Source organism: Ylistrum balloti, unplaced genomic scaffold, assembly GCF_031769215.1.
Source record: "Ylistrum balloti isolate Yb309-2 unplaced genomic scaffold, AGI_CSIRO_Ybal_v1 Utg370760, whole genome shotgun sequence".
NCBI lineage: Eukaryota > Metazoa > Mollusca > Bivalvia > Pectinida > Pectinidae > Ylistrum > Ylistrum balloti.
Genome location: NW_026782446.1, coordinates 90092 through 114853, shown reverse-complemented (window position 1 = coordinate 114853; position 24762 = coordinate 90092). Strand labels below are relative to the sequence as shown.

Here is a 24762-nt window from a genome sequence, read left to right as displayed (position 1 = left end):
GGTGTTATAATGGAAAGTTTCCAAACATGACAATAGCTCTACAAAGTAACACGTCATGGTGTTAAACATTTACTGCGATAACAATGACTTGCTTTGTTACCCTGGTAACATATCAACACCATAATCAGCTACCCTGGTCACATATCAATACCATAATCAGCTACCTTGGTAACTTAAACATGTAACAATAAGTTACCAAAGTATAACATATTAAAGTCTTCACTAGTTACATTATTAAAATGTAAAATCTGCTAAATAGTTACGACGTTAACATATCAGTGTCGTAATTAGTTACGGAGTTAACACATCAGTGTCGTAATTAGTTACGGAGTTAACACATCAGTGTCGTAATTAGTTACGGAGTTAACACATCAGTGTCGTAATTAGTTACGGAGTTAACACATCAGTGTCGTAATTAGTTACGGAGTTAACACATCAGTGTCGTAATTAGTTACGGAGTTAACACATCAGTGTCGTAATTAGTTACGGAGTTAACACATCAGTGTCGTAATAAGTTATGGCGTTAACATATCAGTGTCGTAATAAGTTATGGCGTTAACATATCAGTGTCGTAATTAGTTACGGAGTTAACACATCAGTGTCGTAATAAGTTATGGCGTTAACATATCAGTGTCGTAATAAGTTATGGCGTTAACATATCAGTGTCGTAATTAGTTACGGAGTTAACACATCAGTGTCGTAATAAGTTATGGCGTTAACATATCAGTGTCGTAATAAGTTATGGCGTTAACATATCAGTGTCGTAATAAGTTATTGCGTTAACATATCAGTGTCGTAATAAGTTATGGCGTTAACATATCAGTGTCGTAATAAGTTATGGCGTTAACATATCAGTGTCGTAATAAGTTATGGCGTTAACATATCAGTGTCGTAATAAGTTATGGCGTTAACATATCAGTGTCGTAATAAGTTATGGCGTTAACATATCAGTGTCGTAATAAGTTATGGCGTTAACATATCAGTGTAAAAATAAGTTATGGCGTTAACATATCAGTGTCGTAATAAGTTATGGCGTTAACACATCAGTGTCGTAATAAGTTATGGCGTTAACATATCAGTGTCGTAATAAGTTATGGCGTTAACATATCAGTGTCGTAATAAGTTATGGCGTTAACATATCAGTGTCGTAATAAGTTATGGCGTTAACATATCAGTGTCGTAATAAGTTATTGCGTTAACATATCAGTGTCGTAATAAGTTATGGCGTTAACATATCAGTGTCGTAATAAGTTATGGCGTTAACATATCAGTGTCGTAATAAGTTATGGCGTTAACATATCAGTGTCGTAATAAGTTATGGCGTTAACATATCAGTGTCGTAATAAGTTATGGCGTTAACATATCAGTGTCGTAATAAGTTATGGCGTTAACATATCAGTGTCGTAATAAGTTATGGCGTTAACATATCAGTGTCGTTAATAAGTTATGGCGTTAACATATCAGTGTCGTAATAAGTTATGGCGTTAACATATCAGTGTCGTAATAAGTTATGGCGTTAACATATCAGTGTCGTAATAAGTTATGGCGTTAACATATCAGTGTCGTAATAAGTTATGGCGTTAACATATCAGTGTCGTAATAAGTTATGGCGTTAACATATCAGTGTCGTAATAAGTTATGGCGTTAACATATCAGTGTCGTAATAAGTTATGGCGTTAACATATCAGTGTCGTAATAAGTTATGGCGTTAACATATCAGTGTCGTAATAAGTTATGGCGTTAACATATCAGTGTCGTAATTAGTTATGGCGTTAACATATCAGTGTCGTAATAAGTTATGGCGTTAACATATCAGTGTCGTAATAAGTTATGGCGTTAACATATCAGTGTCGTAATAAGTTACGGAGTTAACATATCAGTGTCGTAATAAGTTATGGCGTTAACATATCAGTGTCGTAATTAGTTACGGAGTTAACACATCAGTGTCGTAATTAGTTACGGAGTTAACATATCAATGTCATAACTAGTTACGGAGTTAACACATCAATGTCGTAACTAGTTACGGAGTTAAAACATCAATGTCGTAACTAGTTACTGCTTTAACATAACAATGTCATAATCAGTTACGGAGTTAAAATGTCAATGTATTGATAAGTTACGGTGAAAGCAAATTGATAACATATTACTAGGTGCCTTAGTGTATATCTTTTCCCTTTTCGTAACTAATTTTAGAAGGTTACTGTAACTGAAAACAACCTGTTGTTTCTAGGTCGTTGTCGTAAATTTAGACACAAAAGAGTTCCAGACATGTTGAGTAATAGTAATCCAACTATTGCTGTTACATTAAGTAACCCGCATGGAAGTGACGTAGACTTTAACTGATATACAAAATTCAAAAATCGTAATTCCAGGGTCTAAAGACGAGACAGTGATAGAAATCCTATGTAATAAGGTACCGACTGCTAAAGACGAGACAGTGATAGAAATTCTATGTAATCAGGTACCGTCATAGCTGCTAAAGACGAGACAATGATAGAAATTCTATGTAATCAGGTACCGTCATAGCTGCTAAAGACGAGACAGTGATAGAAATCCTATGTAATAAGGTACCGACTGCTAAAGACGAGACAATGATAGAAATCCTATGTAATCAGGTACCGTCATAGCTGCTAAAGACGAGACAATGATAGAAATCCTATGTAATAAGGTACCGACTGCTAAAGACGAGACAGTGATAGAAATCCTATGTAATCAGGTACCGTCATAGCTGCTAAAGACGAGACAGTGATAGAAATCCTATGTAATAAGGTACCGACGATACAGTGCTGCTAAAGACGAGACAGACAATGATAGAAATCCTATGTAATAAGGTACCGACTGCTAAAGACGAGACAGTGATAGAAATAAATCAGACTGCTAAAGACGAGACAGTGATAGAAATCCTATGTAATGTAATACGAGACAGTACCGCTAAAGACGAGACAGTGATAGAAATCTAAAGACGAGACAGTGATAGAAATCCTATGTAATAAGGTACCGACTGCTAAAGACGAGACAGTGATAGAAATCCTATGTAATAAGGTACCGACTGCTAAAGACGAGACAGTGATAGAAATTCTATGTAATAAGGTACCGACTGCTAAAGACGAGACAGTGATAGAAATCCTATGTAATCAGGTACCGTCATAGCTGCTAAAGACGAGACAGTGATAGAAATTCTATGTAATAAGGTACCGACTGCTAAAGACGAGACAATGATAGAAATCCTGTGTAATCAGGTACCGACTGCTAAAGACGAGACAGTGATAGAAATCCTATGTAATAAGGTACCGACTGCTAAAGACGAGACAGTGATAGAAATCCTATGTAATAAGGGTACCGGTACCGTCTGCTAAAGACGAGACAGATGATAGTAAATACCTATGCTAATGATAGGTACCGACTGCTAAAGACGAGACAGTGATAGAAATCCTATGTAATAAGGTACCGTCATAGCTGCTAAAGACGAGACAATGATAGAAATCCTATGTAATAAGGTACCGACTGCTAAAGACGAGACAGTGATAGAAATCCTATGTAATAAGGTACCGACTGCTAAAGACGAGACAGTGATAGAAATCCTATGTAATAAGGTACCGACTGCTAAAGACGAGACAGTGATAGAAATTCTATGTAATCAGGTACCGTCATAGCTGCTAAAGACGAGACAGTGATAGAAATCCTATGTAATAAGGTACCGACTGCTAAAGACGAGACAGTGATAGAAATCCTATGTAATAAGGTACCGACTGCTAAAGACGAGACAGTGATAGAAATCCTATGTAATAAGGTACCGACTGCTAAAGACGAGACAGTGATAGAAATCCTATGTAATAAGGTACCGACTGCTAAAGACGAGACAGTGATAGAAATCCTATGTAATAAGGTACCGACTGCTAAAGACGAGACAGTGATAGAAATCCTATGTAATAAGGTACCGACTGCTAAAGACGAGACAGTGATAGAAATCCTATGTAATAAGGTACCGACTGCTAAAGACGAGACAGTGATAGAAATCCTATGTAATAAGGTACCGACTGCTAAAGACGAGACAGTGATAGAAATCCTATGTAATAAGGTACCGACTGCTAAAGACGAGACAGTGATAGAAATCCTATGTAATAAGGTACCGACTGCTAAAGACGAGACAGTGATAGAAATCCTATGTAATAAGGTACCGACTGCTAAAGACGAGACAGTGATAGAAATCCTATGTAATAAGGTACCGACTGCTAAAGACGAGACAGTGATAGAAATCCTATGTAATAAGGTACCGACTGCTAAAGACGAGACAGTGATAGAAATCCTATGTAATAAGGTACCGACTGCTAAAGACGAGACAGTGATAGAAATCCTATGTAATCAGGTACCGACTGCTAAAGACGAGACAGTGATAGAAATCCTATGTAATAAGGTACCGACTGCTAAAGACGAGACAGTGATAGAAATCCTATGTAATAAGGTACCGACTGCTAAAGACGAGACAGTGATAGAAATCCTATGTAATAAGGTACCGACTGCTAAAGACGAGACAGTGATAGAAATCCTATGTAATAAGGTACCGACTGCTAAAGACGAGACAGTGATAGAAATCCTATGTAATCAGGTACCGACTGCTAAAGACGAGACAATGATAGAAATCCTATGTAATAAGGTACCGACTGCTAAAGACGAGACAGTGATAGAAATCCTATGTAATAAGGTACCGACTGCTAAAGACGAGACAGTGATAGAAATTCTATGTAATAAGGTACCGACTGCTAAAGACGAGACAGTGATAGAAATCCTATGTAATAAGGTACCGACTGCTAAAGACGAGACAGTGATAGAAATCCTATGTAATAAGGTACCGACTGCTAAAGACGAGACAGTGATAGAAATCCTATGTAATAAGGTACCGACTGCTAAAGACGAGACAGTGATAAATCCTATGAATAAGGTACCTATGTAAAATTCTATGTAATAAGGTACCGACTGCTAAAGACGAGACAGTGATAGAAATCCTATGTAATAAGGTACCGACTGCTAAAGACGAGACAATGATAGAAATCCTATGTAATCAGGTACCGTCATAGCTGCTAAAGACGAGACAGTGATAGAAATCCTATGTAATAAGGTACCGACTGCTAAAGACGAGACAGTGATAGAAATCCTAAGACTGCTAAACCTATGTAATCCAGGTACCGACTTTTATCATAAATTGGTTATGTTTAGAACCATTTGATAAAGTGGTACACAGACGGGTCGTTTGGTATTATTCCAGTAGAGGTATGGTTGTAGGAGGGCGGAAGTGGTAAACACAGAAACAAATATGATATGTTAAAACACAAGCAAAGCGTTCAGTTGTAACGGACATTTCATATAGTAATCGTCTTTGAACTTTTTCATTTTCTAATTCTCACTGTCTTTTTATAGTTGGAACTATATTTGTATCTGTTATGGTTTTTGGCCATCATTAGATTGTGGAAGTAAACATGTGTCGCCACGTGTCCAAAGGTTATTTTTGCTATGGATTACACCAAAAACAGTGAAACGTTCCGAAATTTGTAAGTCGTATTAATACTACTCTGAAAATTGTGCCGGTGCATACTTGACTTAGTCGTGCGTTCAAAATAATGAACAGTGATATGTGAGAGCTGTTATAATTTTTTAGTTATTAGGTTATGTGTTTATTGTGTGAAAGATGTGCCCTTACTGGAAATATGTCTGATTATGATATGAAATATAACTTATCTACAGCGAGTTACAACTGCTCAAACATATGTAGCGTGGCAACGGTGTTGGTTTGGGGAATTATACTCAGACTTGGCTGATCGAGGATAACACGTTCCAGCTCTGTTCATCCATTTTATTCTCTCGTTAAAAACAGTTACAAAACCGGTCACAGAAATAATCCGGAAACAATAAAATTCGGAAAACTCACTATGAAGGGAGACAACTCGTACTGTCTTATAGCATGATCATCCGCCTAGCCATATCATAACCATAACACATATGACTATTCATCATTTTATGTAATGCAAATGATAATCAAGTTCTGTGATATACGGGAAAATGTTGCGCTAGTGAACATTTCTGAGCAGTGTCAATGCTGTTAAATTTCTAGGTCACGTGACCGATAGGAAGTAACGGTAACTGCGTAATGCAATCTATACAAGCCTATACAATCCACGTTTAACGGTACGATAAGAGGAGGATAATTGTTTTTGGACAAGCCGAAAAATAAAATCTTAGTTTTCGTTGAAGTGACGATTCTATTTCTATTTGATTACTTGGTGTAGTGCAACATTAACGTGCATGCGTGGTGACCTAGTGTTGTATCTGGTTTTGTCACATCGTGTCGCTCTGCAAGCGTTTTTCAAGTACTGAAGCCTTTCTCAGAATTTGTTTTATTTCTAGTATTTGTAAATGTTCGTTTTGTCTCAAAACTTCCAATATATTTTTATCGTTAATTCATTAATTAATTATTTTTTTTTTTTTTTGTTCAAACTCAGGAAAAATACCCGTTACGGATGATCGATTGTCAAGTTTGACTGAGAGTATAACAGAATTCAACGAGAAAAGAAATCAAGCGTAACATCTTGTTTTCATACTTTTATATGTTATTGTACTTATAATCTTCATTAGGGCGTTAAATATAATGTTTTTTTTTACTTGAGGACTGCAGTTTGTGACAGGGTAGATATGATGGCGTGATACCGTTAATAACAATTTGAGCGTTTTGTTAATTTCTCGATTATAACACTGCAAGTCTAGTTTGATTTAAACAAATTTTTTGAATAAACTCTCGCCACAAGTTACATATTTCTAATACGTGATTCCTGACTAAAACAACCTTCCTTGATTTTAGAGCAAAACATAAATGTATCAGGTTGTTTCGTGAACTTTGGATATCTGACAAATAACAAATAAATAAATCATTTTAATTAAATAAAAAATTCCGTTTACATATCTGCATTATCGTAAAAAAATTAATATCTAAATCTTATAACATTGTTAAATAAAGCATCATTCTTTTTATTTCTGTGGTTACTTTGCATATCTAAACTGGTCAACTCAAATCATTAGTTATCATTTTACCTGTTTGTTATCAAATGAATAATTCCTATTCCAATCATTTAGACACCTATAGTGGAAAGAGCGCTGCAACATTACTTTGAAATAATTTGTACTTAAATGTAATATTCTAAAGTTTTCACAACTACAAAATTTGAATTTCCAAACTGTTGGCCTCCAGGCCATTTTAAAACCTTAATTACAAATATACCTCTCACCTTGAACCCTGTGTGTTGATCGTTACATCCAACAAATATCCCGGAGAATCCAGAAACATTATGGTGTCCATAATGAAACTCTTCAAAGGTACCGACGGGTAGGTAAGCGTGACTTGACATGTTCTGGCAGGCTTTTAATACCTATAGATAGTCATGTCTTTATATATTTGTTTATTAATTTTTTTTTTGTTTTGCTTATATGTTTGATTTTTTTATCTATTTTGCTTCAAATATTGCTTACTTGTTTATCAATATTTCTTAGAGTGATTTGATTCCTTAACAATATAGATATCTAAACTGCTTTTAGATATTTGTAATACTTAAGAAAATGCAATTTATCCAATTATTCAGTGAAGAAATTATGTTTTTACGGTTACGAATGATTTCAACAAATTGCAAAGTTAGTTTCTTATCTCCAGAATCTTCCGTAATCCGTATGCGAACTTTTTACACAACTTAAATTAGTTTTGGAATACAAATTTTGAAACAGCATTTAACAAGTATACTTTGCAACATGTACCTGAGTTCCTGTATGCCAGTTTGTTGTATCGTGCGGAGCATTACAGTTTTCCATCAGGAATCCTTCGGTCTCTGTCGTCCAATTATCTAAACACATAACCTTCGAAGTAGTGTCAATTTCCGCCAGCGCGTGCAGAACAGACAGCTTGTCGCATTGATGCACTGTTGAATCTGCGTAAAACATCAAAGATTATTAAACAGGGATACTGATGTTTAAATATGACAGTAGAATCTTATGATTTTTTTCCGTTATGGTTTGGTTAGTTCGTAAAGTGTTGGTTTAAGTAACCTCGTAAAGACTTTACATCATTTGATATAACTTAATAGGTTCCGTGATACTGAATCACTACTTAAGAAAGCACCATTGCTAGACTTACTTGTACAGTCTATATCGTGAATGCAAGTCCTGGTCTCCATATGATTTCCATGGCATATTTCACCTCCATGCTGTGGTGCTGGACTATCACAGACATGACCTCGGGTCTGAAGACCTTTACCACATGTACCAAAACACGAAGACCAGGCCGTCCACTCGCCCCACGCCCCGTCTACGGCTGTTTGATACATAATTGTAGACATTTCGTATGTTTTTTAGCAAGTGTTATAACAAGTAAAACTTGATAAGGTAATGACATACAGTAAAAAACGAACTGAATTTGTTTACGGTCCATATGAAACATGTTCCTCAAAGACGTGGCAGACAGTGTGATATAGGGTTGTCACAAGGGTCTTACTGTGGGAGGTAATCGGAATACCCAGGGAAAACCAACGTGGTCGGGTAGGTGACCATCATACTTTATCATGTCCGTAATCCGGTTTCGAATCATTATCCCGGACGCTTTGGTGAAAGGCGAGTGCGTTTCCATTGCACAACCGGGCCACTCCCGCTCACGAAGTCCCCCCAACCCCCACCCCACCTGAATTCCATCCGTCAGAAAAATGACAAAGAAAATGCCGACATGTCAACAGGCTCTCAATTCCAGCACGGAGACTCATAAACAAATGAGAATAAGACATGGCTATCCAGTAAGCTTCATTTCGACATCACCATGTACATCTTGGTTAATGTAGTCAGCTGATGTCTAATATAAAGCCTTGGAATGAAAACAACCACTGAAATACATGCTGTTTTCAGTTTGGGTCATCACATACTGATAAGTCTAGAGAACTTTCTTTCAATTTTTGAAAATAATTTTTTCATGATATATCTAGAAAATACCATCCTGTCAACATTAATCATAATTAAGCCTCAAATAAAACAAGGGCAAAATATAAACAAAAAGAAGATTTATACGGAAATTCCTGAAAAAGTGACTAGGATTTTATATTTTCAGATCCCTTCCCATTTTGCTTCTGACGAAAAAAACATTTTAGGATGTTTGGGTTGAGGATATTTATAACCGTCAGGAAGGACCGACAGCTCAGCCAGTCATTACATCAGAGATTTTAGTGTTGTCATTTTTTTGGTACAATTTTACGATAAGGTTTTCAGTGAAGCATGGTTTGTAAAGAGTCCCACGCATGGCTTAATCCAGATTTTTAGGACAAATTTAAATAGCAATAATTTACCGAGAATGCAGGCGTAACAAGTCCTACATAACGGATGTATATTATATGCATATTTATCAATATCCATCTGCTAATATGAAATCTGGGTTAAACGTACTTTCACAATGGTTAGTACACGATTGTCTATCCAAATTGTGTCCATGGCACTGATGACCTCCATTTTGTGGTTTAGGATTGTCACAGACGTGGGTTCGAGTTCGATGTCCTGTTCCACAAGTTACCGAACATGGAGACCAACTCGACCATTGACCCCATGCTCCATTCACGACAGCTTCAGTTAAAAGACATTTATAGATACATATGGACTACAGCTAAGGCGGTTTTTTCATACGCGGGTACAGGAAATTTAAACAAACTGCAACATTCACACCCCCCATTACACTTTATAGCCTTCTAAAACATTACACTGTTATACTTCAAGGCTTCATGGTCAAATAAAATATAGTCACCATAGGAAAAAAATTAAATCAGTTGCGAACCTCTAAAATCTAAAACACAATTTTATCAAAAATGATGTCATTTTTACTCCTTGCTACAATTCTGTAATATCAATTTCATTCAAAGGACAATATTTGCTCTTACATTGCGAAGAGTCTAGATAAAGATGTGACAATAAAGCTTGCGTCATTTTGCCTATGCCGATTGTGCATGCATAAGAGTGTGTGGTCTTGTAACTACCGTTGATTTGTGTACATGTGCGATGGTTGTTCACTGCCCTTAGCAATTCAATGTGGTTGTGTGTAAGACGCCTAGTTAACGTATAATATTACCATACATATAACACAAACTAAGACTAGTTTTTTTTTGTTATTTTTGAAAACAATTACTAACTTAGGTTTAAGAAATACAATATACAAGAATCACTCGTAGTGTAACCTTCATGTAGTGTACATTGCGTTGAAATTATATAAAATAAAAAGGAACAGTCCCTAATTGATTATCATGACCGTGTTGTTTTTGTGATTGTCTACCTCTTCATTGACAGAGTTTATGCCTCCGACATCAGCGCCAATTCTATTGGGCTACCAAGCACCAGGATATTGTTACAGTATGGTATATGGACAATCATGTATAAAACTCACGTAAGAAATTATGCTACTTATACTGATAATGCACTTTCTCAACAGTCATTTATGACGAACGAAAGCAATAAACCCTGGCGAAATATATCTACCCTGTGTCGTTTCGTCAATGAAGACTTGTTACTCCTAACTTGGGCTACCGGTCGTTAAAGGAAAATGCCACTTGGTAATGGTCTGACTGACGGAGAGAGCAGGAGCTAAAAACCTAATCCATTATTTGGATTAATTCAATGACGTATTTCCGTTAAGTATGCTGCTATTCGAAAGTTTTGACATGCTGACATCCCAACTTTAAGTAATCATACTACACTCACGTGGACACGAAGTGGTACATGAGGATTTGTTTGACGCGTGACCATGACAGGTGCGACCGCCATTTTTTGGTACAGGATTGTTACAGAATCGATGCCGGGAATGTCTTCCTGTGCCACAGGAAGCTGAACACGAAGACCAATTAGACCATTCACTCCATCCTCCATCAACTGTGAGAACCAAGACTAAATATCCTCAAATGGTTCTGGATACGGTTGTATAAATGATATATGAAACAAGACAATACACACATGGGAACATAACCATAATCCAAACTCAAATTCAGTGAATCTGAACAAAAGAAAGCTTTATATGGAGACTCCTGAAAAGAAAGCACATGTAGAACGAGACCAAATATTCCAGGAGGGAGTACAATACTAGAAAAATGTTTTATACCTCTTTTTCTTATATAAGGAATCCTGATGGAATTTTCTTGGTGATGCACTCGTTTGTTTCTGTCTATAATACATTCACAATGAGTTCCATAAGGAATATGCATCATTTGGATCTGTATGAAAATTTGCCTGGTAGAATATAAGGACAATAGGCATATTAATGGTACAATGTTACGATCACTGATTTCCTGAATATATAACATAAGTCGCACCATAAAACTCACTTGGACACTTGTAATTACAAGATCCTGTGTTTTCATGATGTCCACTGCATTGTTGGCCTCCATGTTGTGGTTTAGGGTTGTTACAGACACGGGTTCGGGTATGATGTCCAGGTCCACAGGTAGCCGAACATTGACCCCAACTCCCCCATTCACTCCAAGAACCATCCACAGCTAAAATCATAATTCTTTTAATCTTGTTCTTATTTTTTACTGTTCAATTAAAATATCTTAACATGAAATCCATTTTTGGGCAACATCATGCAGTTTTTATTCCCCATCAAATTGATTTATATATATATATAATGCTTATGTCATACTGTGACCATCAGAACATCAAAATTGAATATTTCGTAGAAAATTTTTTACTGAAATAGAAGCTGGCTCACGTGAGCAATGGACTGAACACTCGACTTGGTCGACACATCCAGCGTTCTCATGAGAATGACAATGACTATCTCCGACTACTTCGGTGTGGCCATGGGAAGTTTTGATACAATGCCGTTTTCGTGTCTTGAGGCCATTTCCGCATGGCTGATTTGTTACACTGCAACTTGACCAGTCACTCCATGTTGACCATTGAAAAATCTTACCTACAACATAAAGAATATTGCGGTTGGTGTGCAGATTGAGTGTTCAATACGGTTCTTATTTCGTCAAAATATAGTGTTCAAATAACTGTTTGACAAGCAAAATCAAAGTGTAAGCATCACTAGATTAATTGGTCGTGAGACTGAAACTTCTTTATATATCTATCGCGATGTTATATTAAACAGGAATGTTACTTGATGTAGGACATGGTTGTGTGTTACAATCTTGCTCTTCCTCAGGCATGTGCTCGTCTGGACAATTGTGAACGCAGTGCCGAAACTGCCTACCTCCACCACACTCCTCCGAACAGTTTGACCACGTTGAAAAAACTATAACACAATACAAATTATTAAGGGATGAGAATAGAACAAAGACATATTCTATCAGCATTTTCTGATGATGTAAGGTTGACAGGGATTCAGTATTCCGCGAAAAACATTGTGCTGGCAAAAAGGGAAGTAACAACATGTATGTTTCGAAACAGTTGATGTGTAGTTACCTTAAAAATAATCCTCTGCATATGTGAATTGCCTGTTAAACTACATTATTTACTTCATTCTAATAGTGGTACGGCGCAAGGTATTAATTAAGACTTACGGTTATTAAATTATCATTAATTAAAAATGATATTAAATATGAGTCACCTCCGAATCGGGGTTTGACATTTATTTTCGTTAAGTTTGAATTTCTTCAATAACATCCTAGGTTTCGAAATACAAACCCTTAGCATTAATCACGAGTCCACGAAGTACGAAACAGATATATGGTTTATTTTATTTAATCTCTACTATTTTTCATCAGTGTTAACTTGTGCCTTTTTTGTGTTTTTTATTTCATATTAAGACTGCATGATGTCTGAAACAGCGAGACAATTCCAACACAGTTTATCTTACCATTATTTGGAACCATTTACCGTTACACGTTGCAGACAACGTGTGCAGTGTGTTCATTTAACCTTTTTATCTTTTGTTCTATATCTTATATATTCTAAACCATTGGGACGTTATCACAGAAGTCCCTACTGATCATTTCATTTGTGTCTGTATTTTAAATAATGTATCATCTGTTCTGATTTGGAACTGCTTGAGTTGTGATTTATGATATAAATTTTGTTCTATGTTATGTTTTATTCAATGTTTATCACGGATGTTGTCAATACTTCTGTGTGTTTGATTGACAGTTGTTAATGTGAAGAGGTCTATGAAGGAAAACAAAAGCAACCAGAAAATACCAACAAAACATAATCCAGACACAATCACAATCAAACAAGGGCAAAATAAGAACAAAAGAAGAATCTTCATGATGCCTTCAGAAAAAGTGCATGGTGAATAAGACCAGGTGTTCTGGAAGAACAATCATCTTCTGCTTCATCGACAACACCCACCATGTAAACCTTTATGAACGTTTGAAAGCAGTTCTCATTTTGTATTTCTCATTATCGAAATTTTTATGTAAGAAGTCAACTGACGGACAAACTCGTAATACAGGGTTTCAAAAGATGCACGTTGATGAAAATTATAGGGAAGTTTTCTGGGCGTCTTAGTGATCTCATTGAGAAATATGGTATTTCGTCGTGCGATATAAATCTGTTTGATGTCCGTTAATTTGCTTGTTGGTTCCGTTATTGTATGCAATTTTCGTATTTTAGAATGAGGTATCAATAATACCAAGAATACCTGACAGTTTGATCAGGGTGAAAAATCTTTAGTTATTTTTGTTTGTTTGTTTTCTTTTCTTTTAAAATAGAAAAAAGACGGGATGCCAACAACATTTAGAAATCCATAAAATGTCAAGATGGTTGTGTTGGTAGTAAGATAAATACTATATCGTAAGAACTTAAAAAAAAACAGTTGATCTCGTAAGGTTGAAACGAATCCGGGGCTGATAATGTCATTCAAATTATTTATAGTAAATTTATTGAAGTGTCTTATCGAGGTAAACGAGAGCAGGTTTGCGCCATATTACTTTACTAACCTGTGACTATGCGATTATGACAGAACGCTATCAGCTAAAAAGCAATACAAATTTATGTATGTAAATCAGGAATACTCTGTCGCACCGATTCTATACAATATTCAGACAGATGCTGTAGCATATTAGAAAATGATACATATTAGAAACACTAACGATATATACAGAGTTACCCAACAACTGACAATGTCAGGAATAGATAAATATGTTTGCAGGCGAATCTTGATCCGTTTTTGCTAATTAGAAAAACAGGTTTGAAGTTCAGTACCTATCCTGATATGAAAAACCCATCAGGAGCCAATGGAACATGGAACAAAAAGGATAATGTATTAGGAGCATGGAAACAACGACCGTGAAGTTTTAAAGGACTTTGGGGAAAAGGCAACAAAACATTAGGGGTATATTATGGTTACAGTATTGAGAAATCAAAGATATGATAACTAAAAAAAAAACAATGATGCAAAATATCTTGATTCAAAGGAAAAAAGAAATAACACACTCTTGACGGGAAAAAATCTTACAGCTACGTCATTCTCATGCTCTCAAGTTGTTTATACAATATCCTCATGAATATGAAAATCAAATATATGATAAAAGGTAAGAATTTTATGGAAAAGTAAAAATTATTGTTACCAATCATGAGCAAAGGGTAGCTTGGATAGCTGAATTTAGATGAGATTGACAAAATTAAGAAAGTTAAATTGATATACAAATTCTTAAAAATTGCGAATACTGTCTTCATTTTTTTTATCTCTATGCACATGTATCACCTCAAAAGATTTAGATTAGCAGATATGTACAAACAATGCATAGCTCAAAAATTCCAAATTCTCGAAACAAGAGATCCTAAAAGCAAATGTATGTGAAAAGGAAGATCTACCCATTAACCGCAAACCACTATTCCATAAAAATTGGTTTAAAACTGGAATAAAAAGATGGTTACATGTGGTATAACAATAATTTATGTTGCCTATGAATGATAATGATACGGATCTCACCCGTTTATACTAGATCTCTAAACTTCACAAGAATCCATACAGCTGGCTCGTCTAAGTGTTCAACCAGGCCTTTGTCGAAACTACTAACCACCATTCTAAGTAATATCGAATCTCTGTTACAGTCTTATTGTGATACTGTTTACTCAAGAAATGGAATTGATAGTATGTGAACTTTGAAGGCCTCCAAAGAGATTTTCGCCAATCTTCAAAAACCTCTTCTAACGAAGATTTCATTTTTATTTTTCCACCCTATACACCACCATATCCATCCTAAACTGAAGGAACGTCTTCGTCCTCTTGTCACGAAGGCTTCCGTCTCAAGGAAAAGTGAACGGCAGTATAAATGCTGAAGCATATTTCATACAAATTACGTACAAGTAAGATGATAAAGTTTCAAGTTGCCAACATCTTCGTCCAGTAAGATCTTCCAACAGACCTTTCGCATACCTATGGGATACAACTGTACCCCTCTAATGGCTGACTTGTTTTTGTTTTCTTACGAGACTGAATTTATTGAAGAGCATATTAGAACCTGCAAAGTCGTTTAATTTCCCCTTCAGATATATTGGTGACGTCTTGTCTTTTAAATAACAAGAAATTTATTGACTATGTCTATCGTGCATATCCATCAGAACTGGAAATCAAAGATAAGACAGCCTCTTCTACATCAGCTATTTATCTCGATTTTTTCTACAATGAAACCAACAAGGACAGCTTTCTATCAAGCTGATGATAAACGTGATGATTTCAATCTCCCCATTATGAATTTTCCATTTCTTGATAGAAATATTCAACATCTCCATCCTATGGTATTTAAATGTCAAGGGTCTGTTTCTAATATCATAATATAAGTGCAATAAGTCGTCAACTGACTGACAAACTTATAACAGAAGGGTTCAAAAGATGATGGTTAATGAAAATTATATCCATTACAGATAAAAAAATATATAATACATGTAAACAGGTCATTGTAACAATCTAGTGTTATTTGGTCTACAATCTGTTTAACATCTCGTCACACTATTTTCTACCTCAGTGTACATAGGATTGATAATTGTACAGCCGCCAAAAATGACCGATTCCCTACCACTTCGTACACTGCGCATGTCATTACTATCACGCTCCACATTGGTCATTTGTCGGATGAAGATGACCGTGTAGTCATCGAAACGTCACACTCTTATCTTCTACTGGTTGTGTTATAAATTTTATTCTAATGCGCTGTAGTGTATTATATATGTATTGTTATGTGATATACTGTGTTGTGAATGTGTCTTGTTATGTGAAAAACTACGTTGTGAATATGTATTGTTATGTGAAATACTGTGTTGTGAATATGTATTGTTATGTGAAATACAGTGTTGTGAATATGTATTGTTATGTGATATACTGTGTTGTGAATGTGTCTTGTTATGTGAAAATACTGTGTTGTGAATATGTTTTGTTATGTGAAATACTGTGTTGTGAATATGTATTGTTATGTGAAATACTGTGTTGTGAATATGTATTGTTATGTGAAATACTGTGTTGTGAATATGTATTGTTATGTGAAATACTTTGCTGTGATTTATATAAGATAAATCACTATGTGTAATTGAAACGTCCATGTAGCTCAGAGTACTCACCAGGGGTTGTAACTGATGAGTGTGCTGTACAACAGTGGTCTCTACAGGTAGAACAGTCTGAAACAAGTATTTTTGTAATTATTTGCACAGTTGGCCTCCGAACCCTATCGAATAGATTGACAATGAAATATTGCAATCAAAATTTCAGATATGTAAATTCTGTCTTCCTTTAAAATGCAATGCCATATAACTGACAACTTTCACGTGTCAATTTTTTTACATTATATATGTATATGTTATAAAACGGAGGAACTGTATAATAACGAATTATCTTGAATTGTTTTCTACAAAGACGGTGTCATGTTCACAAACCAAACACATATATGTTTATATAAAATCATGACAAACCAAAAAATGAATTGTTTTCTACAAAGACGGTGTCATGTTCACTGTTTGGTCCAGGAATGATATTACCGTACTATGATATCTTACCATGACTATCATGATGATGACGGTGACAGCAATGAGTCACACAGTGATCACACTGCCAAGGGTGGTTCCCTATAACTATAGTCACCGTTGATATCAGCAGCAAAGTCCACGACAGTAGCATTGTTGTTGTTGGTATGAGTACTGAATATCAATTAAAGCTGCTAGATTTATCACCTGAAAGAAACTCATATCAATTATTTCATATCTAAATTGAGTGAACGTCACTGCACAAATTATTCAAAAATCATGCCATAACATACATTGTAGATGATTCTTTAGAAATGAGTATGACTCATTTTCTCTTTTCATTTACGAAAAACCTTATAACTTTTTCATACCATATAACAAGAGCAAGCTTTAGAAACGCGGACATGTGAAGAATATTTGCTCCCCAAAAAAGTATTTTCTTCTCTTTTCTGTATGCTGGGACCAAATACAAACAAAGATTAAAAAAAGAAACATTTTTTAAAAGACTGTGGATGCCTTTATAAGTATACTAAGACCACACTGCTGTTACACAATTGCAAATCAAAACTGTTCTCAGATATACATATGTATTTGATACTCATTAGATTAAATACGTATATAAATTCTTCTACTGCAATATCGTAAGTTTAAGTATAACGTACATTAATATACTGATGTGCAAAAGGAAGTATATACTAAACAAAAAAAGAAAGGTAACACTACTTTATTCTGTGATTAATTAATTAACCCCTTCATAAATCCTTACCAATCATGTACGAATAAAGTAATTGATCAATTCTGATAGAACTGCAGTCATGGTTCATTACAAAACTTTGCGTTCAGTTGATTTTATTCGACTGTAAAGGACGTTGGGGTCAATTTCAAAGGTAACACCATTAGTAACGGGTATGGCCACCATTTGCGAAGTAAACAGCATTGCAGCGTCGTCGCATGGAACTCGTAAACCGGCGGATAATTCAAGGAGAGATGTAGTTCCATTCAGCGATCAAGGCTTTGGCCATCTCCTGCAAGTTTGACGGCTGATTTTGACGTTCTCTCACGCGTCGCCCAAGAACGTGCCAGACATGCTCAATCGGTGACAAATCAGGTGATTTAGATGGCCAATCTAACACCTGTACGTTATTCTGCTGCAAGAAACTTTTGCTGACGCGACTGGTGTGCGCTGGTGCGTTATCCTTTTGAAAAATGGCACCAACGCCATGGCGTCTTAAGAATGGCAGGACCACTGGTCTTAAACTTTCGTCCCGATATCGAATGCCGGTTAAATTGCCATTTAACACAACAAGCCTGGTACGATTCCCCCCACAAATACCACCACAAACCATTTCACTTTCGCCGCCAAAGCGGTCCCGTTCTGTGACGCAGCAGTTCGCAAAACGCTCCCCTCGTCGCCTCCACACTCTGCGCCTTCCATCACCGTATTGCAGACAAAACCTGGACTCATCTAAAAACAGAACATTGTTCCATTGTCGTAAGGCTCAACGACGGTGAACACGGGTCCAGTTTCGCCGATTATTACGGTGACGTCGCAACAAATTGGGTCTTGTGTAGGGACGCCGCGCTTTCAATTGGTAGGCCCTCAACCTGTTGCGGACTGGGGAGACACACGACGCCCAAACAATGTCCTTGTAGTCTCTACTGCGGTTACTAATCGATTGCGGAAGTGTATCAATCGTATACGACGGTCAACCCTGGCGGTCGTTTTACTGGGTCGACCGCTTCGGGGACGATCGGATGTTGACCCAGTTTGGTTTAAACGACTTACCAACGGGCAAATTGTCTTAACACTTCAACCAAAATGCCGTGCAACTCGACGGCGAGACTCCCCAGCCTGGATCATGCCTACAGCCCTTTCTCTCTGTACTTGTGACAGGGCATAATGATAAAGTTGATAGATAGCAAGATTCGATAATTTCTAAGTCCTAAGGATCTAAGGAACAGTTGTCAGCTTGAATGTTTATGAAATTCAAGCGAAGATACAAGTTAGTCGCAGAAAACCTCGTGACGCTCTTTCGCTAATACAGAACCTTTTTTTTTTTTGTTGAGTATACATGCGAAAAATATATTTCTTTTTAAAATTGAGATAAAGATCGGTATAGTTTATAATTTATATGATATTCCTGACACAAAATCATATTCTGAGATGAAAACAAACGAAAAACCATCCATGCATAAAAACGTCTGACCGAATGTTGCTGTTTTTCTAACTTTGCACGTGCAGTGCACGCTATCCGTGTGTATTGTGTTACCTGCACTTACATCTGTACTAGAGACGTAACCCGGCAATTCGCCATTGATGATTAACAAATACAGATATGCCACGATTTACAAAGGAACAAAGAGAGAGGGAAGTTGGAATGCTCCTAATCAACATCAGATAAAATGACGTTGCTCGAACGTTCAACGTAACACGACTGACAATCATTAAATTGTGGAGAAAGTATAGGATTCACGGAACGACAAAAGCTCTTTCAAGAAGTGGTCGACCGCATAAAACGTCCGCTAGAGAGTACAGATATATCCGCCTTGTCATCTCAGGGATCGTTATTTGACGTCACGACGTTGTTTTCGGAATCGTGTCAGTCCATGGAAAATTCGAAGACGGCTGAAATCTTTCCTTAAAAGCTCGGCGGCCATATAAAGGTTTGATTGTTTCACAACATTATCGACGAAAGCGTCTTCAGTGAGCTGGCCAACGTCAATTTAACACAATGGGTCCGGAATCGTGTAGTTTTCACAGACGAATCGAGATTTTTATCTCAGCATGAGCGATGGACTCTGTAGAGTATGGCGACGTCGTGGAGAACGTTTTCACGATAACTTTGTACAACAGTTCGACCGTTGGGGAAGGGTAAGTGTTATGGTGTGGCGAGGACTCCGACATAATGACAAAACAGATCTGATCACGATTCCGGGGAATCTTACTGCAGCAACGTACTGCGCTGAGGTACTGAACCAATAGATTTTAACATATTTCAGACGTCATGGCCCAAATTTGACGTTAATGCATGACAATGCCACCCTGCACACTGCGCGAGCAACAGAAAACTTCCTGAGAACCAATAACATTAATGTTATTAACGATCAAAATCCCAGGATTTAAGTCCGATAGTGTACTACGACGCCAAAACTCACCAACAACTTTGGCAGAACTTGAGCAGGCACTCCACGAGGAATGGCGGATCATTCCTAGGAACACTATCCCACGACATACCAGGTCCATGAGGAGAAGAATCAATGCTGTGATTAACGCAAATGGTGGTCACACGCGATAATAAATAGACTTTGTATTGGACGTTTCCATTAATGACCCCTCATCACATTGTCAAGTAACTGACGTCAGTGTACCGAACGTAACTTAACGCTTCATATAGTATGATTAACTGATAAAATGAAGTTTCAAAAGATACATAATATGTATTAGTTTGACTTACAGCGATTTTGTCCTAAACTCCAATGTATACTTACTTTTGCACTTCAGTATATGTGTACAATCAAACCTCATTTAAATAAAGTAAGCGAGATTAATAATAATACATCAGAAATCCGTGACATACTGTCATGTTAAAGGTAATTACTTAAAAACTTTTTTTCTCCAAACTACGAGATCGCAGTTGGTAAAAACGTTTTGTTTCAATAGAATAATGCCATGGTTCAGAAAACACACATATACTATGTTCTTATATTGCTAGATGTATAAAATCTTATACAGGGTTTAATTATTTGGCTAGTATACCCATCTAGTATAGATTTTAACATTTTGTTCTACTTTATTTACGAAGTAATAATTAAGGCTCATCTGTATAATTACGGAACGTTTCAAATAAGTAACAGATACAATGCTTATGTGAAACCATCTTAACAAGTTTCAACTGTAAACTGTAAATACACGATCTTACCTCGGTAGGCCAATACGTTCTATATTACGGACGTATGCTCACTCTGTTCTTATCAGTACTGAACTATCACCTTGTGGTCCTTATTATTATAGTACTGACACAGCGCGTGCACCAAGTAAATTTTGTCCTTGACGTGACTCAGTGCACTTTATCGTCTAAAATTATCAATTTTCCCTTTTAACTGTGAGCGTTCCAATGTTTCACATCTGTCATAAGTAAAATAAGAATCTTATCATTGATGTGTAGTCAGAGTATACTGATCGGACGCTTTGAACTCAGAATGGAATAATCTGTATGATTCGTCATTTTGAATGTCGGCTCACCTTTAATCGATCTTAAAGAAGATATTCTATACGGAGAATTGATACCAAAATATACACACAGTTTATATTTGGTGTGCAGAAATACTTACACTAAATGGGATTTGACTGGTGCCAACATGACATGATTACTTACGTTAGGAGTAAAGTGAATTGACGTTATTTCTCTTATAAATATGCTTGCTAGAGTGTATATGTCTCTCTCTCGTCGTATGTGTGTATGTCTCTCGACGTGTGTGTGTGTGTGTGGTGTGTTAGGGTATGTGTGTGTGTGTGTGTGGTGTGGTGTGTGCGGGTGGGAGTGTGCGAGTGTGGGTGTGTGTGAGCGGATGGGAGTGTGTGTGTGGTGTTTGGGCGGGTGGAAGTATGTATGTGTGTATATGTGTATGTGTATGTGGGTGTGAACAAACTTAATTAGTAGTGATTAATTATCTAGCCACTTAGAGATTTAAATCAATATCATAATCAAATTCACTTAATTGCAGTTTGACGATTACACACAAGTATTGGATAGTATTTTGAAATCAACCGATCATGAACATTATGATATTCATTTAATTATGGGGGTTCTATCATTTTTTCTTAGTAGTCGATTTGTTAGGCCATTAACATCACCGACAAGGAAAACCATTATTCCATTCTACATCCTTATTGAACTAATAAGAAAATGTGTTATTATCTGTTATCTGTTGCACTTGGTATTTTGTGGAAATACTTGTACGTTAATATCACTTTCCGAGGTCAGCTTTCAATTTCAATTTCAACAAATTTTATTGACAAATGTCAAAAGGAATTGGACATCACTCATTGTCTATTTAAGTCCTCTCTTTCAGGTGACAATCTGAGGTAAACAAACAAACAAACAAACATATATATATATACAATTTTGTTAAAGAAAGACATAAGGGAAAGTAACTCCTTATTGTAAACAAACTAGTTCAGGATTACATCAGGAAGTAACCCAATGTTATGACTATTGAGTTTTAATTTAAATTTTTTTGACAAATGTCAAAAGGAATTGGACATCACTCATTGCCTATTTAAGTCCTCTCTTTCAGGTGACAACCTGAGGTAAACAAACAAACAAACATATATATATATACAATTTTGTTACAGAAAGACATAAGGGAAAGTAACTCCTTATTGTAAACAAACTAGTTCAGGATTACATCAGGAAGTAACCCAATGTTATGACTATTGAGTTTGAGCATTAATCAAGATGATCTCGTTTGAGATAGTTTCATAGTCTTAATTTTGACCTGATGAGTTCAAATATTTGTAGAAATTAGATTTTTCTCCCAGCAGATAAGGCCACATGTAGTCCATATGCACAACACACTGGCCAAACTGTTTGGGTTTAAAACCCAATTTCAACAAACAGATATACATAGTTTGTAAGTAAGGTTACAACAAGTGTTATTTATTATATGAAGATTGCTTTTTTAAATAAGAAGGAGTTACTTCATATAGTTACTTAAGTGAAAATAGCCATCTTAGCTGCCCAGACCAGGCTTACATTGCATTTAATTCTAGTATAAGAGGGAAAATGTAAGAGATGATGATTCATAATAATACATCAGGTATGTGTAGTATTGCTATAGTAGTAGTCAACTTGGGGGTTTAATTGATAAATAGGAATTTCTGAAAGCACATATAGGATGTTTACCATACCGCATTCAATTAGATACTTCGTATTGGAAATAAAGTCATGTATCATTAGAATGATTGTACATTAGGCATTGAAAAATGGGAATCTCTTAGAACGTGAAATAAAATTTGAAACATGAGATAGGATGACTCTATTTTGTATATCATTACAAAGAACATAACCATGTAATAAAACCTTTTCACATAAATGATTATGAATATCATGATGCAAGTTCTTTCGTAGGGACTGTCGAATATCAGTATATCTATTGCACTCAAAGAAGAAGTGTAGGGTAGTTTCAGAAGATTGAGTGCACTCACACATTGGATATTCTATTAGATGATCTTTGAAACGATCATAGTTAAGATTACTAGCGTTATTTCTTAACTGGCACAGTACAATGTTTGTATCACGATTACCTAGAAATCTAAAAGCATAATTTGTTTCAGAGTCTACATATTGATTCTTGTTCAATAACCTATTCAACTGAGATGTGGAATGGATATTACTAATATCTGGTGTAAGTCTATTAATCTCATTAAACATGCGCGGAAAGAAACTTTCGTAGTAATTTACTATGCGACACAATGGGGGATCAAAAATTCTATTTGTACGCAAGGGATATCTGTCTTGGGTTTCATCATGTATATATAGTTGAATTATTTCACTTTAGCAATCTGGAGTTTCATTATTAATTATCTTATACATTAAGATAAATTTATGTTTATATCTTCTGCTACTCAAAGTTTCCCATCCTAGTTCCCTATATAATTTATCATGCGATGTCCCTCTACGTAAACCTGTAATTAATCTAGCAGTCTCAAGTTGTATGGATTCCAATAATTGTTTTTGAGCCAGTGTGCAGTTATCCCAAACAACATTTGCGCATTCAATAATTGGCCTAATGTACGAAGTATACAAGGTAGTAAGATATTTTCTATCAATTTTGTTTTTCATTAACCTTAAGATATTTACTCTTTTATATGCTTTTTCATAGATATTAGATATGTGTTGATTCCACTTTGCATCATCACTAAAAGTAAGACCTAGATGTGTATGAAGTTTCTTTTCTACGGAAGCCGGTTAGTGCCACTTTTTTCAAGAGTTATTTTTTTTTTAAGTCGTAATTACGACTTAGGTATCTCGTAATTACAACTTAGCATCTCGTAATTACGACTAAACATCTCGTTATTACGACATAGCTATCTCGTAATTACGACTTAGTTATCTCGTATTTACGACTTAACTATCTCATAATTACGACTTTGTTATCTCTTTATTACAACTTAGTCATCTTGTGATATTACGACAAAGACCGAACTGTTTTGCGGCAATGTTTACTTCCGTCGACTCACACACGTGTTTTTGACAGATGGCATCGGGAGGTTCCCCAGTCCTGAAGGCAAAAGAAAAAGCATACATGTTTGCATAAACTTACCATTCGACGGAAGTAAACATTGCCGCAAAACAGTTCGGTCTTTGTCGTAATATCACAAAATTTCAACATTAGCTTTGCGATAGAATGATCCGACATAAAGGTTCTACAAAATCGTTGATTATACAGAATTTGTGCAATTATATTATTTTTAGAGAATTTCCTTATCTAAATTTTTGTCATGACATGTTATCAGAGAATATGTCAAATAAAAAAGCTCGCTGTTGGGTGAAGTTTTCAAAATTTAACAAATTTTTAATTTTTTTTCAATTTTGAACTTTCTTGAAATTTTCTTCTTCAGAACGATGCAGTCAAACTTACAGAATCAATTTCAATCTCTACAGCTAAAAATTTACCAGTTTGATCTTTTTTAAGTTTCTTAGATTTAAATTCAAAATTATTGTTGAATAATATTGCGACCCCTCTGGCATTTAATTTATACGAGCTGAAAAAACATTCATAACCCTAATATCCCAGACATTT

General features: G+C 35.9%; 2 protein-coding genes across 2 annotated transcripts; one reads left to right on the top strand and one right to left on the bottom strand.

Annotated features, from left to right (window-relative positions):
• Positions 1–3215: 3215 nt before the first annotated feature.
• LOC132558142 (uncharacterized) lies at positions 3216–4951 on the top strand. Its single transcript, XM_060222672.1, has 2 exons — positions 3216–3327; positions 3642–4951. Exons 1-2 carry the CDS (start codon positions 3216–3218, stop codon positions 4949–4951), a joined length of 1422 nt encoding a protein of 473 aa, XP_060078655.1.
• Positions 4952–5210: 259 nt separating this feature from the next.
• LOC132558141 (coadhesin-like) lies at positions 5211–20200 on the bottom strand. Its single transcript, XM_060222671.1, has 9 exons — positions 20113–20200; positions 12158–12292; positions 11376–11546; positions 10759–10926; positions 9460–9633; positions 8171–8347; positions 7795–7964; positions 7275–7415; positions 5211–5312 (listed from the first exon to the last, which is right to left on the bottom strand). Exons 1-9 carry the CDS (start codon positions 20198–20200, stop codon positions 5211–5213), a joined length of 1326 nt encoding a protein of 441 aa, XP_060078654.1.
• Positions 20201–24762: the final 4562 nt, after the last annotated feature.

Bases quoted from the DNA above. Each gene is read 5' to 3' on its own strand.
- LOC132558142 (XM_060222672.1), top strand. From the start codon at position 3,216: ATGATAGAAATCCTGTGTAATCAGGTACCGACTGCTAAAGACGAGACA. The intron at 3,328-3,641 runs GTAATAAGGGTA...CTATGTAATCAG, and splicing joins GACAGTGATAGAAATCCTAT to GTACCGTCATAGCTGCTAAA.
- LOC132558141 (XM_060222671.1), bottom strand. From the start codon at position 20,200: ATGGACCTGGTATGTCGTGGGATAGTGTTCCTAGGAATGATCCGCCAT. The intron at 10,927-11,375 runs GTGAGTTTTATG...TGGTTCTCACAG, and splicing joins TTGTAATTACAAGTGTCCAA to TTGATGGAGGATGGAGTGAA. The intron at 8,348-9,459 runs GTACGTTTAACC...TGTATCAAACAG, and splicing joins GTGTACTAACCATTGTGAAA to CCGTAGACGGGGCGTGGGGC.